Source organism: Mugil cephalus, chromosome 12 (genome assembly GCF_022458985.1).
Source record: "Mugil cephalus isolate CIBA_MC_2020 chromosome 12, CIBA_Mcephalus_1.1, whole genome shotgun sequence".
In the NCBI taxonomy this organism is placed as follows: domain Eukaryota; kingdom Metazoa; phylum Chordata; class Actinopteri; order Mugiliformes; family Mugilidae; genus Mugil; species Mugil cephalus.
This window is the reverse complement of record NC_061781.1, coordinates 19,425,409-19,439,791: the sequence shown is the minus strand read 5'-3', so window position 1 is coordinate 19,439,791 and position 14,383 is coordinate 19,425,409. Positions and strand designations below refer to the sequence as shown.

At 41.8% G+C, this 14,383-nt stretch overlaps 1 protein-coding gene across 1 annotated transcript; it reads left to right on the top strand.

Annotated features, from left to right (window-relative positions):
• Positions 1-1,558: 1,558 nt before the first annotated feature.
• On the top strand, positions 1,559-13,941 carry tspan7b (tetraspanin 7b). Its single transcript, XM_047600749.1, has 8 exons — positions 1,559-1,730; positions 8,423-8,611; positions 8,926-9,000; positions 9,101-9,196; positions 10,761-10,916; positions 11,113-11,196; positions 11,361-11,446; positions 11,556-13,941. The coding sequence occupies exons 1-7, from the start codon at positions 1,665-1,667 to the stop codon at positions 11,427-11,429; spliced, it is 735 nt and encodes a 244-aa protein (XP_047456705.1). The 5' UTR covers positions 1,559-1,664; the 3' UTR covers positions 11,430-11,446; positions 11,556-13,941.
• The last annotated feature ends 442 nt before the right edge of the window (positions 13,942-14,383 follow it).

Here is a 14,383-nt window from a genome sequence, read left to right as displayed (position 1 = left end):
TTTAACAGTAAAAACAAAACACAGCCCTTTTTCCTTAATGTCCACGTTCTTCTTACCAGAGATAAATCTGTTGACATTTGAGCTAAGAACAAACTTCAGAGCATCATAATATAAGCTATGAAGCCTGCATGTCAACAGATTGATTTTCATGGCATCTCCATGAAGACTACACTCACTGGCCACTTCATTAGGTACACCTTGCAAGTAAAAGGTTGGACCACCTGAACCGTTGATACAAAGCAGGATGGACCCATGCTTTCATGTTGTTTACCCCAAATTCTGACCCTGTCATCTGAATGTCACAGCTGAAATCGAGACTCGTCAGACCAGGCAACAGTTTTCCAGTCTTCTATTGTCCAGTGTTGTTGAGCCTGTGTGAACTTTAGTCTCAGTTTCCTGTTCTTAGCCGACATGAGTGGCACCCGGTGTGGTCTTCTGCTGCTGTAGCCCATCTTCTTCAAGGTTGGTGTGTTGTTCAGAGATTGTATTCTGCATTCCTTGGTTGTGAACAGTGGTTATTTGAGTTACTGTTGCCTTTCTATCATCTCCAACCAGTCTGCCCATTCTCCTCTGACCTTTCACATCAACAAGGTATTTACATCCACATAACTGCTGCTCACTGGATATTTCCTCTTTTTTGGACCATTCTCTGTAAACCCTAGAGATGGTTGTACGTGAAAATCCCAGTAAATCAGCAGTTTCTGAAATACTCAGACCAGCCCGTCTGGCACCAACAACCACACCACGTTCAAAGTCACTTTCCTCTCCTCCTCATTCTGATGCTCGGTTTGAACTTCAGCAAGTTGTCTTGATCACCTCTACATGCCTAAATGCATTCAATTGCAGCTATGAGATTGGCTGATTAGATGTTTGTGTTGACAAGCAATTGAACATGTGTACCTAATAAAGTGGCAATTGAGTCTATGTGATAGTGTTAAAAGCTCAAGAAATGCTAATCGTGACATACAATTATGCTACAGAATACTTAAGACATTCGTACACAGTTTCTTACAGAAACCACACAGCGAACAGTGTGTCTTTGAAACACTCGGCAAAGAATCAGAAAAAAAGCATCTCTTTGTCTCACTGCTCTTCAAATTATAAGATTTATAGAGTTTTGAGAAGGTTTTCTCAAAACTCTATAAGTCTGGGACCTTCACAGACTTTTCCACAGTTTACACTGTGATAATGATGGCCTCTGTGCGGTAACATTTCTAAGCATTTTCTGGGCTTTTACAAACCAATCAATAAGTGGTTTGATCGAGGAAACAGTCAAAACATTAATGCACGATGACTGAAATAAACATTTTGCAGCATTTTTGTGTAAAACGCACTTTAATGCGCCGTCACAGAAAATGTTTGCTTTATTATTGTTTCTTTAGTCCATAAATAACATTTTAAATGCAGGTCTTTCAATTGTAATAAATGACCTTTAACAGCGTGGCACTAATAGGCAGCTTCCTATCAGTTTTTTTCCATTGTCATAACATTGTTTCATCATCTCACTTGATGCTAAATAAAAACTACACGGATCATAATGCAACCTGCTGGCTGCTCTAGTGACGCCGTGCGGCTGCATCAGCGCAGGGCGCAACGCGACAGCTCGGTGGAGACGTTTCTGTTTTTTTCCGCTACCACCACAGCGGCTCTAACGGAGGTCCACAATGGAGACCAAACCGGTCATCACCTGCCTTAAAACCCTCCTCATCGTGTACTCCTTCGTGTTTTGGGTACGTAACCTTCTCTATCCATTTCTAACCACCCCGCGGGGGGCCGTGGCGGTCCATCTGTGTGTGAGTGTGTTTTTATTGTGCGTGATGAAGGGGTGGACGGTGCCAGCATCATCGACGGATTTCGTGCTGGTGTTTAAATTAGACAAAGATCGACAGATGTGGACGAACGCCGCCGATTTTAATCTTTATGTGTGATTTGAATCGTCGGCGTTATGTAACTGAGGGTACGGTTACGCGTATTTTGCCAGCTGGGCGTCAGTGCGCATATCACACATATAGCATCATGGTTGTTGTCAGTAAGCGAGGTGGAGGATGTTAAGATCACCGCAGTGATCTGAATCTGAGGGCCCAGTCTGCTTATTGTGGCCCCTTTTACATCCCTTTATTTTTTTTATTTTTTTTTATCTGGCCACATAAATGTGCGTTTTAGGGTCGTTGCTATAGATTCTTAAAGGGACCTACACCCTTCGTAGCCATATAGCCCCCAGCAACATATAGATACTGGGGTATTTTTACTTGAGTATTTTCTTATCTCACCAAATCCCAAAATGCAGTGCTGCAATATTTATCGGAAAGCTCCTGTTATATTAATGAGGGTTTGGATTAAAAACTGCCTATTAACTATTAACATATGATGCACCGTCAAAGAATACGCAATAATTGTAAGTTAAATGAGGTGATCATTGATGTTAGTGTGTGTAAGCGTAGAATTTTATACATAAAATAGGCTTTATAAATGTGTTATTTTTTAATGAGTGGAAGATATAACATTTCTTGCCTGTAAACTGATCGGTTCGTGAGGAAGGTGTTAGAACATAAATGCAGAAAACTGGACATGTTTTGAGCCACCGATGCTCCAAAACTCAACAGACATCCATGTAAGACAAGAGAGTCCAAACAGTTTTACGGGCATTTATGTTTGATAAATCGAGGAGTTTGTGGGAATTGAACTCATTTCATGAAGCGCTCAGTGGTCAAATATGACTGCACTGGCGGCACTTTCATTTTACGATAATGTAAAAGACACGCAATAGCAGCAACTCCTCAAACTGAGGATTCAGCTCGAAAATACTAAATGTTAAATGACTGTTAAGACTAGATTGCACTATTTCTGAAATTATGTCTTCACTCTGATGCTCCGGTTTGTGTTGGTGGAAGAATCTGTGACATATAGTTTCACTATTCTCAATCTGAAAAGTGTTTCTTCACCAAGCAGTAGATTATTTGATGATTTAAGTCTTAAAAATAGTAATAAATACAGAAATATGTCAAAAAATGATGCTTCAAAATTCAAATAATTCCAGTTTTCTATCATTTTAGAGAGAATTATCAACATTTTTCCTTGACTGATAACATAAAGTAAGTAACATGAGGAGTATATGGCATATCACATAACATGAAGTAGTTTACATATTAAAGTGTGCATGCAACCATTCCTCCAATGTGCAAATACATTAGAATTTAGAAGAATAGCACAAACCACCGCAGCACCATCAAAGCGCAGCATTTTTTTTTACCAGAGTGGAATAAACACCTCTAGTGAAAGCTGCAAATCCCCCCCTCTGATTTGAATGAATGCAAAACTGTTAACAATGCCAAGCCAACGCTATAGAGTAACACTCGAACGTTACCAGACTAGATTCTGCCCGATTGCAATTAATGCTCTTTGTGATGAGTGTCCCTGGGATTTGAATCAGCCGTCACTCGAAGAATCAGCTTAGCTACTCAGCCCAAAATTTGGGATATATTGCTTAGAGATTATCACAGTGAAATAAAATCTCTCATTCCCTGTTTGGTTTTTCACAGGTTGGGATTTACCTTTGTTTACCCTTTGAATACCAGCTGAGCCTGCAAACATTACTGTGTGACTGAATTGAATGCAATTTTACGATATTCTTTTTTTTTTTTTTATCATAATTGCATCTTGTGGGCCCATTCCTGCCTGCTATATTTCAGGGGAAATAATATCTAATAAGAGCACATAAGAGATATATCTATCCGTAATGTGTTTAGGGCTTGAGGAGCACTTCCTAAATTCGGCTTAAACTTGAATTACCTCGAACTTTGGGGAAGGAAGCCCAGATCTAAGGAGAACTGAGCTGTGTGTCTTCCTGCAATGCAGACATGAACCAGTGTCACGGGTATGAACTTTTATATTTAGTCCGGATTGGGTGCTCTTTTAGCTCTGCCTTGCATTTACAGCGTCAGGTTTCAGGCGTCCAGAGCGCAGAAGTGTCTCACAGCTCGGCGGGTCTCCTCGACCCCTGGGGCGAGGGGGGGGGTGAAGCTGGGAGAGGAGGCGTTGGCTCTGGGTTTGGAAGTGTGAGAGCTGCCTCCCGTGTCAGGCCTCGGTTTCACTGTCAGCAGCTTGTCGTGGCAAATAATGTCTTGAGTGTGAATGGCTGTGTTGCCATACTTTACAGGGAGACAGAGAGAGGAGGGACGGGGGAATGTAGAGCAGGTGGTGGAGTCTGCGTAGCGTCCTCGCCAGCATATTTTGTCATCGCACCTTCTGTTTCTTTATTAGGCAGAGTAGGAGGAGGAGGAGGAGGGGAAGGAGGAGGGGGAGGAGGAGGAGGAGGAGGGAAGAGGGGGTGACCTGTTTTAAACTCTGCGCTGGAACCAGGGTGGTCGGCCGGGCATTGAATTTCAAACAAAACGTGCGGGGGTGGGCGGCGGTGAGAGGACAGAGCGTCTGAAGCTGTTTGGAATTCAACAGCAGGCATCAAGTCTGTGGTTCGCCCCTGCTCTTCGGACTTGATTTCCCAGCTGGCTTTGAAATTAACACTTTAGCAATGACGAGATATTTGTATGCGGCAGCAGCAAGCAGCTCTTTTGGGGAGTTGGAGGAGCGAGGAATCATTTTATTGTTAACGATGTAGGCCATAAACAGCGAGTACATCATCCGGAGGACTGTACTCTGCGAAATGACAGTCTGCTGTGGTTGTTAGAGCTGCGGTTAACAGCAACAGTAGATATCATTACTGACAATTCCAATCATCATCCTGCAGCCCTTCACTTCGGCTGAGCAGAATGGATCTTATACATTAAGCTGCATTACATTCATTTGGAAGACACTTGCATGAAGGGGTTGTATGAATGTAGTAATAGATTACACTTTACCATACAGTTTATAGATCCCTTCACAGTTTGTAAACAGTGGGACATTTTTTGAGGGGCGGGGCTTAGCTGGAGGCAAAACATCTCAAACACTATAGCCTGTAAACGCAGGTTAGCATATTTCAGTGGACTGTTTTGGCAAGAATGGACGAGGAATATTAATAAACGCATATTTTAGAGATTATACTAATACACTCACTCCCCAAGACCGTGAGTGTTATTTTAAAAAGTTGACTCTGACTGATGGGGCTACGTTCACTGACCCCTACACTCTCACTCACTGGATGGACAATTTGGCCAAAGGAGGACACAGAGGGGACAAAGTCTGGTCTGTGTTTATCAAGTGAAGCCTCTTCAACAAAGATATTACAAGAAGAAAGTGGAACCACCATAACGGAGTAAATGCAACTTTTGCTTGACCACCCCTGAAACATACAGATAACGTTACATTAGCTTGCAGTTAGCATTAGCATGTATCAAGAATCCTCCAAATAATAGATAACTTAACATTATTTCCGTTACTATTTAGTCTAACCCATAACATTATCCAGGCTGAAAATGATGATGCACTAGATATTAATCTTACTGGATATCAAATGTGACTGCAAACAGAGAGTTGTTGATTGTCTCACTCCAATCCATTCAACCAAAGTTGTCTACGACTGGCAGTTACTGGTATCGATAAAACTTCAAGTTAGTGTTTTTGCTTTTTCAGTTTTGGCCCCCAAAAATATAACAAGGCGACATTTTCATGGTTGACAGTGATGTGACAGTGTTAGCCTCGAGTTCCCTCTGTTTTGCCTCCAGCTAACGTCGTGACATCACAGTGACGCTTTTTGTCCGACCACCTTAACCAGTAACCTTGCAAGATTTGAATTGTGCTATAATCCAGTAATTCATACATAAACATGTCAGAAAATATAAGTCTGAAAACGTAAATGTGCTCTTTATGTATTGGCCAGCCGTGATCGATTTTCTTAATCGACGGTCTCAACCGCTTTATGGCAGTATTGAATTTTATAAAAAATGATTTTTGGATCAATGGAGTGATGAAGTTCCATTATTTGTTGAATGAAGCATTAGTCACGGACTACGTCCATCCATTCTTGACAAAAATCTGGCTGTATTAATGAATGATCTTTATCTTATTCCTGAATTTGCGAAGCAACATAAAATAAATAATATGCCCGGTGTAATTTGTTTATCTCACTGTAGAATATTTATTTAAATCTAAGTGTAGCTCTGATAGCCCTAATTTCTTGGCAAACGTTGCACTAAATAATATTGATATATAAGCAACAATAGGTCAAATTACTGTAGGCGTCACTGGCAGTGACAAACCCTGCAAAGACTTTTAGCTCATAGTTTTGATTTTGTGGGTTGTTGCGATGTTGTCTCATTGATCTCCTCACCTTTGTCTCAAAATCCGTGAATCATCATTTTCTACTTTCTGTGTGCCACCAAAATGGGGTCAGACAAATATAGTGGTCAAGCTAAAGCGACAAATAGGTGGAAGAGACCAAAAACATAGAATATAGATTTCATCAGGTAGCCTGAAACATGACATCCAGTCATTGTTAATCTTCCATGTTTCTTAGAGCTTTAAATAGTGACATTTGTGCTAATATGATGCTGCCACATCAACTTCAAAGTGACAATATGTAAAGAACATTTAATCAAATCAAACACGTTATGCTTAGCAGCTGAAATATTTCTTACAGGTTTCAGGTGACAGACACACAAAACTGATGCATATTCAAATCGAGAACTGGTGAGAATTAAACCCAAAAAGTTATAACAAGTAGGAGCTAAACAAAGATAAAGATCCAGATAGACTTTTGTAAATAAAAATCTTTATGTGATCGGTCTGTAAGTAAAATGCTTTTTATCGTCTCGGCATCTGAGTGCCCACACTTGGTCAATAAATGCCTCTTTTCTCAGGTTTTATAGCCAGAAAACGATCATAAAGGCTGCTTCTTTATGTGAACAATATAAGTACAAATAGATACATGAAAATTACGCGGAGGTGGAAACAATTGCAGCACTGTCATAAGGTGGCACTTATCAATATTACTAGATTACAATGGTTCAAATTATTATAGGATGAAAGGAGTCGCTAAGTCTCTTGTTATTTTAGCACCTTTTAGCTCATTGTTTTGATTTTATGGTCTGTCTGTGTGTCTGTCTATCTTTTAAATGAGATGTATCTCATTTAGGAAACCTTTAAGGCAAAAATGCAGTTGACTGGTAGCTTTTTAAATGGAAATATAAGTGCATAATAGCTCCAACCAGTATAATGAATTGCATATATTTGAGTTTTAAAGCGTTGTTTTGGCAAATCAGCAACACAATTTGACAGGCCCAGAGTTGCCCTTTGTCTTCTGACTAATCTGTAATAGATTAATCATTAATAAAAAACGTTATTGCCTTTAACCGGTCATTTCAAGACACGGCTCATCATGAACTGTGCTTCCTCTTTCTACCGAAACTCAGCGTGCGCTGTAACGTCAATATGAAAATTCATGCAGGGAGTTTTGCATGAGCGACTGGAAGTTTTAAAAACACACACACACACACACACACACAAACACAGGTTAAAAGGCAACCTTCCAGCTTTGTTTAAGAACTGCGCACACATACTTCGGAAACAATGCAGCAGGCAAATGACAGGCAGGCCCAAGGCGGGTGATTTGTCACGGTGCGAAACCTTTGTCCTCCCCATTATGTGCACACCCTGGCAACAGGGCAAAGTGTAATATGTTGTTAACACTGTCATTAACCTGCAGAGAGTATTTATGAGTTACAGGCACGTGGCAGCCTCGCTTTATTCAAAAGCATCTTTATACCCCTGTTAATGCTTTCCGTTTCACTCCATTTTTTTTTTTGCTTCGTGCGACTGGCTGCCGATAGCTGAGCGCATCCCTCTCGTCAGTTTTAGAGGAGCACAGGGACATTTTGCACAGACGGCTCCCTCTTTACTCAGAGGGCCTGGCAGCGGCCCCGCCAACGGCCTCCTCTTGGAAGGAAGGTTAGGATGATGAGTTGGCCCTGGCTGGAGTCAGATCATCAGCAGCCGTTCCCCACCCCGCTCCCTTTCCGCTGCCAGAAAGACATACCCAGCTGAGACACACGCCGCTTCAGCTGCCTCGTACAAGACGTTCTTTTATCCGTAGCCTTCATTTGAAATGCTAAGAGAGGCGCAACAGGAGGAAGCGTCTCGCCTCGGATCAAAGAGCCGCTTTGATTTGTCCTCTTTCCTCTTCTCTCCGTCTCTTTCTCTGTGTGCGTGTGTGTGAGCGTATTCATAAAGCAGGTGATCGTCATCCCGTACTCCAGATAAATTTGTGTCTTCTGTCTCCCGTCTCCTCCTCCTTACTCTAATTGCTCTCCTTTCTTGTTCCACCTTGATCCCGTTTCTCCTCCCCTCCCCCCCCCCCCCCCCCCCTCGCCGCGCTCCTAAAACACAACAATTGTATTATCGCAGCAGATAAAGGCCCGTTCTCTGCTTTCATTCTGTTCCTTTTCTCCTTCTCTGTTGCATCCTCCTCTCCAACCCCCCCACCCTTTAGATAACAGGAGCCATTCTGCTGGCAGTGGGAGTATGGGGGAAGTTGATGCTGGGCCCGTACATCTCTCTGATAGCAGACAACTCCACCAACGCCCCGTACGTCCTCATTGGCACCGGCACCGTCATCATTGTTTTTGGCCTGTTCGGATGCTTCGCCACCTGCAGAGGAAGCCCATGGATGCTGAAGCTGGTGAGAGGGCCGGGGAGAGGAAGGGTGGGGTGTTATGTTGCACTGAGAGAGAGAATAGTGCTCCTTAGTTAGCCTCAGGTCACATTGTAGAAAGAGTAATGGATGACCTCTATCCTTTGGAGAGGGATGAGATATCCAGCAGAAGCTGTAGGGCACTTTGCTCAGTTAATGGTGGTCAAGTGAGCATCTGAGTGTATGTGTGTGATACTGTGGTATCACATACTGTAGTATGAGAGGTAAATGATATTAATCTGAGGCTGAGCGATTTCATGCAAACTATGCAAATCTCCCTCTCCCGCCCCTCCTCTCTGCAGTATGCCATGTTCCTGTCCCTCGTCTTCCTCGCTGAGCTCGTGGCAGGGATCTCTGGATTTGTGTTTCGCCACGAGGTCAGTAAACGTGTGTGTTCCCAAGGGTTTCTCACAGTGAAGCCGATGTGCATTATTATTATTTTTATATAATGTGCGTGCGTGTCCGTTTTTTCTTCAGATAAAGGGGAACTTTCGCAGAACGTACACCGACGCGGTCCTGAACTACAATGCCGAAGACGAGGCGAGCCGTGCCGTTGACAACCTGCAGCACAGGGTGAGCCTCTGACACAGCGTCGAGTTCTGCCAAGGGGAGCTCCTTTGAAATGCTTATGTGATGTGAGGAAAAGGAAAGAGTCTTTGGTGATTAGATGGCATCGCGATATCAGCATTTTGAAGGTGTAGTTATGCCATGAGCGATAACGGGAAAATCCTGGTGAAGAATTTTGAAGATCTGGATGACTGCAATGTACCGTATTTCCTCTAATAGTGGCCGGGGCCTTTATTTTACTCAGCTTCCCAGAACATCTGGCAATTTTTGGAGGCAGCCTTTATTTCTAATTCCCTTAGATTCATCCCCTTAGAAGTTTTCCTACCATTTGCTATTTTTTTAAAAAAAAATTTAATCTTGCTGTTTTTATTGATTTATTTTTCCACTTCAGCAAGTACACCATGCATGCAACAGCAGCCGGGCAGGATTAATAAACGCTTGGTCACGGATGGTCAGAACGGACGAGCGAATAAATTACACCTTTGTATCGGTTGGCCTCAGAAAAATGAACAGTTTCCATTTATTGGGCAAATTGACAAGGTTTTAAAATTCTATCACACACACATGAAAATTTTAAAATGGCCATAGCGTACCAGAGGGTAAGCGCCCCTTTATGTTCTGTCAACTTTATGATCAATATTAAAGCGTTTCGCAGCTTCTTTTCCTTTTTGCTCTGCATATTTCAAAACCTTCTCCTTGAAGCGCACGTCTCTTTTTTTGTGTCACGCTGCTGAAGCTCTGTTGTTTTGTCAGTGTTTTTCGTTGAAAATCTGGCTTCATGTGACTCTTCAGTTGTAGCTACTGCTATGTTACTACATGTATAATTGGCTGACGAGCGCATGCAGCCTGTATTTGAGACCGCCCTTTATTTGTTTGTGTAAACCACACTCCCCAGCCATTATAAGAGCCTCGACTACTAATCGAATACTGGCTACTATTAGAGGAAATACGGTCACATCTATCATCACATCGCTGAAATGACGGCAGCAGAGAAAAGAAAGTTTGCTAAATTCTCGCAGATGAGTTATAGCAAAAGCTGATTTGTTTAAATGTGGAACAAAAGACAGAAACAGAGGATTTACCGTAAATAAATAGCATTAGATTGAATGGCTGATATATACATCAGAATCTGAATGTTCAAGATGTGAATGTTTTTAACAGGCTGCCAATATTCTGTTTGTATTACTGTCAATAAATCCCCAAAAACAAAATTAAAAAAATACCAAGAAATAAATCCACTGTCTGTGTAGCCAAACTCTGAAACCGTATCTTACTCCATAGACCTATATTCCCATAGAATTAATATTGTTCTCAATGCTGCTGTACACTGCTCTGGAGGCAGGGACAAAATACTTCAGTCCCCATATGTCCCTGGAAACTACCGAGCATTTTTTTATTTTTATTTTTTTGCAAGTGGAACTCTGCATTTGTGACTCATCTTTTATGTTTTGCATCATCCGTAGTGCTGGACCGGCTTGGGTCTAACAAGGCGGAAGGCGCTGACACAAAAATGCATCCATGCATTCAGATCTGCTCTCAATTCCGTCTCGTTTCGTCTGTCTGTCTTTAGCTGCGCTGCTGCGGGGTTTACAACTACACCAGTTGGTTTGCCAGCGTGTATTACCCCTCCAACGGCATTCCTGCCAGCTGCTGCTTTAACTCCTCCGACTGCAACCCAGAAGACCTTCGCAATGCAACTCTAGCCCCGAGCAAAGTCTACCACCAGGTCAGTGTTTCACTTTCATTCCGGTTTCCTGCTTCTCACCTGTCTGAGAGACTCCAGTCAGAATCTGACATATCCTGCCTTCTCCGTACACTAACAACTGCCTCAGATATTCTCCCAGATTCCCATCTTGCCCCTAATATGCGCATATAACATGTCCCCGACCCATCTGCCGACTAACCTGACCACTCTGTTTCAGGGCTGCTTCGAGCTGGTCACTTCTTTCATGGAAACCAACATGGCCATCATCGCGGGAGTGACGTTTGGGATTGCCTTCTCACAAGTAAGGCGTGAAAACTGTTTTTGCCTGCAGGGGCGTGCATTAAAAGCATTTTACTGCATGAATAAGTCATGAACACGCTGATGTATTGAGGCATAATTACTTAAATCAAGCAAGAAACAAAGCAAAAGACACCATTTATATTCGGTTTCCTGTCTGTTTTCCAGCTGATTGGCATGTTGCTGGCCTGCTGTCTGTCCAGGATCATCACAGCCAATCAGTATGAAATGGTCTAGCTGATGTGACGTGGCAGGTAAAGGAATGCTTAAATCTAACTTAGTTACAGGTTGTTGTTGTTCTTTTTTTTTTTTTTTTTTGAAATTCAGTTCTCACGCCCTAAACTTCTTCTTTTGTCTTTTTAGGGAGATGAAGAGAAGAAGAGACAAAGATACACACGACCAGAGTAAATTCCCCCAAAACACTATCACAACACCCGAATCGGAATTTACCTCCCTCCGTCTCTCTGCCTGTTGATCTTAATGTAATATCTAAATGTATCTTATTGTAAAGCACCATTCCTTGATTCGCCGCAGTTGCATCAAAGCTTTCTATACCACACATCCCATCGCTGCTTGATGTAGAAGTTGCTCATTAGCGCACAGGTAGAGTGGTGCTGACAGCGGTGTTGGTCTCGAATGGGTGAGAACTTGGCTTCTTTGTTGGCTGCAGCATGCTCCGCCGACCGCTGCCAGGAGACCCCTGCACATCTTTGTACAGAACAACATTACTAATGCCTGAGAGTAATACTTTGATAGATCGGTTTAGTTTTGCATTTGACTTTGCTATCGCTTTGTGAACTGATGCTAAGGAGGATAATTTAAGTTCATAGGAAAAATAAGGAAACCGAGGATAGAAAAGGGAGCGTTGTTGTAGAGTATCTTTTGCAGGTTTTCCCTTTTCATTTAAGTGACAAGTTACGAAGCTCTAGCCAGAAGAACACACACCAGATGTAAATCTCTTCTTTCAAACACCCTGTGAATTAAAATAATGTCAACATATTTACTGCCTCTAAATGCACTTATATATTATACGTTGTGCATTTCAGTCACTTCTGTAGAGAAGTTACATGCATTAGTTTGAGCAAAAGGAACAAACAAGGACATTCGTGGACTCTGAAGGCCTCATCACAGCGTGTTAGCTGAGAAGCTAACAGAGCCGTTAACAAAACAGTTTCATGTCTGCGACAACTATTCAGCCTGCAGCTTTAGTCCCTACCTGACCAGGGAGACCACTAAGAGGCTGAACTGAACTTAGACTGATCACGGTTGCACCAAAGAGAGGTAAATATAGCAGCTCTCAACCACAGCGAACATATCAGTTCAATTGCTTACAAAATGCAATGAAAAACAATTACAGCCCAAATGACCTCAGATGAGCCTCCGTCACCGTGTTATAGCAGGGTGAAACACCAAATGCAGCAATGGCCACAAGATCAGTGTAGACATTTACTGCAAGATAGTTAACTGAGAGCACATACCAAGCACCCAAAGCTGAACAATTCATCCTGGAGTCCATTCCCTCAAAGGTCAGCACCATCGAGGCCAAATCAAGTAATTTCCCGTCAGAAAGTTGCAGTTTTAAATACAGGTGTGACTTTTCAAACTCTAAGCCTCTACCATCTTTAAGGTAAGCATGCTTCAAATTCTTGTGATGTGTCGTCAGACGTGAGATCTGTTTGGAAACGCCACATTTGAGAAACACTGTGCAGGGTGTTGCACCTGGTCGTCAGAAGAAAAGAAAGGAGAGATTTAAACGTGTTCAGGTGAATCCGAGCGTCAAGTGTTGGATGAGAGGGCCGGATGATGCACGGACAAGGGGAAGAGTTATGGATGCCGCACAGTTATCTGTCAAGCATTTAATTTGAAGCATGCGGACACTCCAGTAATTTGTTTTATTGCAAAAGTCCGAATTTAGGTTTAAAAAGACGAGTTGAAAGTCTTGCTTCTACTGATCTCTAGTGGTTAACAGCAAAGCAGCACCTCAACACGTTTCCTTCTGGTGGAGTATAGTGCCAGTGGCCCGTTACAAGGACAGAACTCAAACTGTGTTCATGTAGTATTTACAGTGTTCTGTGTAGTGCATCAACCTGCCGCCATCACCATCACCGTCATCATAATCATCTGTAGATATGTATTGGAAATGTAATTTATATGATGTTTCTCATTCTAATATGCTAATCAAGTAGAAATGTCGTTTTGAATCCACACTTTGTGCTGTTAATCTGTATTTGTTTAATAGTTTATGGTAAACTCGGACTGAAAGAATAAAAAAAATAAATAATTGTGGCTAATGTTTTGTTGAGTAACGCAAAAATGTAGCCGTGTATTTATTATAGTTTGGTTTTCAGTTTACTGTTTAACCAAAGTGGTTTTCTATCTCTCGTTCAGAATGTGTGCGAGCGTGTGTGATTTTGTTTCTTTATCTCTGTAACCTTGAGTGGGTGTCGGCGAGAGAGAGACGGCGTATAGGCTTCCCGTTGTGTTCGGTTTTGGTCAGTATTTAGTTGTGGCTTTTCAAAACTTTATCGCTTTTTAAAGCTGTACATTTATTTAGTGAATGTATGTTTTCCAGCACTCTGAAGCTTATTTTACTTTCTCTAAACTGATATTGTCCTGTAAATACTAAATTGTAATACCATCCAGCTTACACATGGGGTCACTAGACACTCAAGAAGAATTGCACCATGCTGTCTACTGTTGACTAAGTCACCATCAGTGGTCTTATTATCAATAAATATATGGAATAACAGTTTTGTCTGGAGGCTATTCATTTCAGCTACAACTGTGGGTGGTGTATTTCTACATCACCACTTTTCTGTTATTTAATTACATTTTTTTTTTTCTTTCAGGGAGTGGAACAAGTCTTAAATTGGGACTAATTATGCATTTAGCTTCAGGATTATTGGTAGAATTGATCAGATTAGTGGTCATATCATACAGAAAAGCGCATTTAGGAACATAAAATTGTAAAAGTCTTTAGTGGTTTATATCTCAAGCAAAATTAAAACAAAGGTCCCTGGAAGTGTTTGAGATCTTCAGCTTTTCTTTAGATTATAAAGACAGAGACCTACTTGCCCAACTGCAAAACAGTGCACTTTTTGTAAGTAGTGTGGAGTCCTGGACACATGTATTTATTGATAGGAATATCTTTAAACTCAGCATTGGACTCAATTAAAGCAGTCTGCACAATT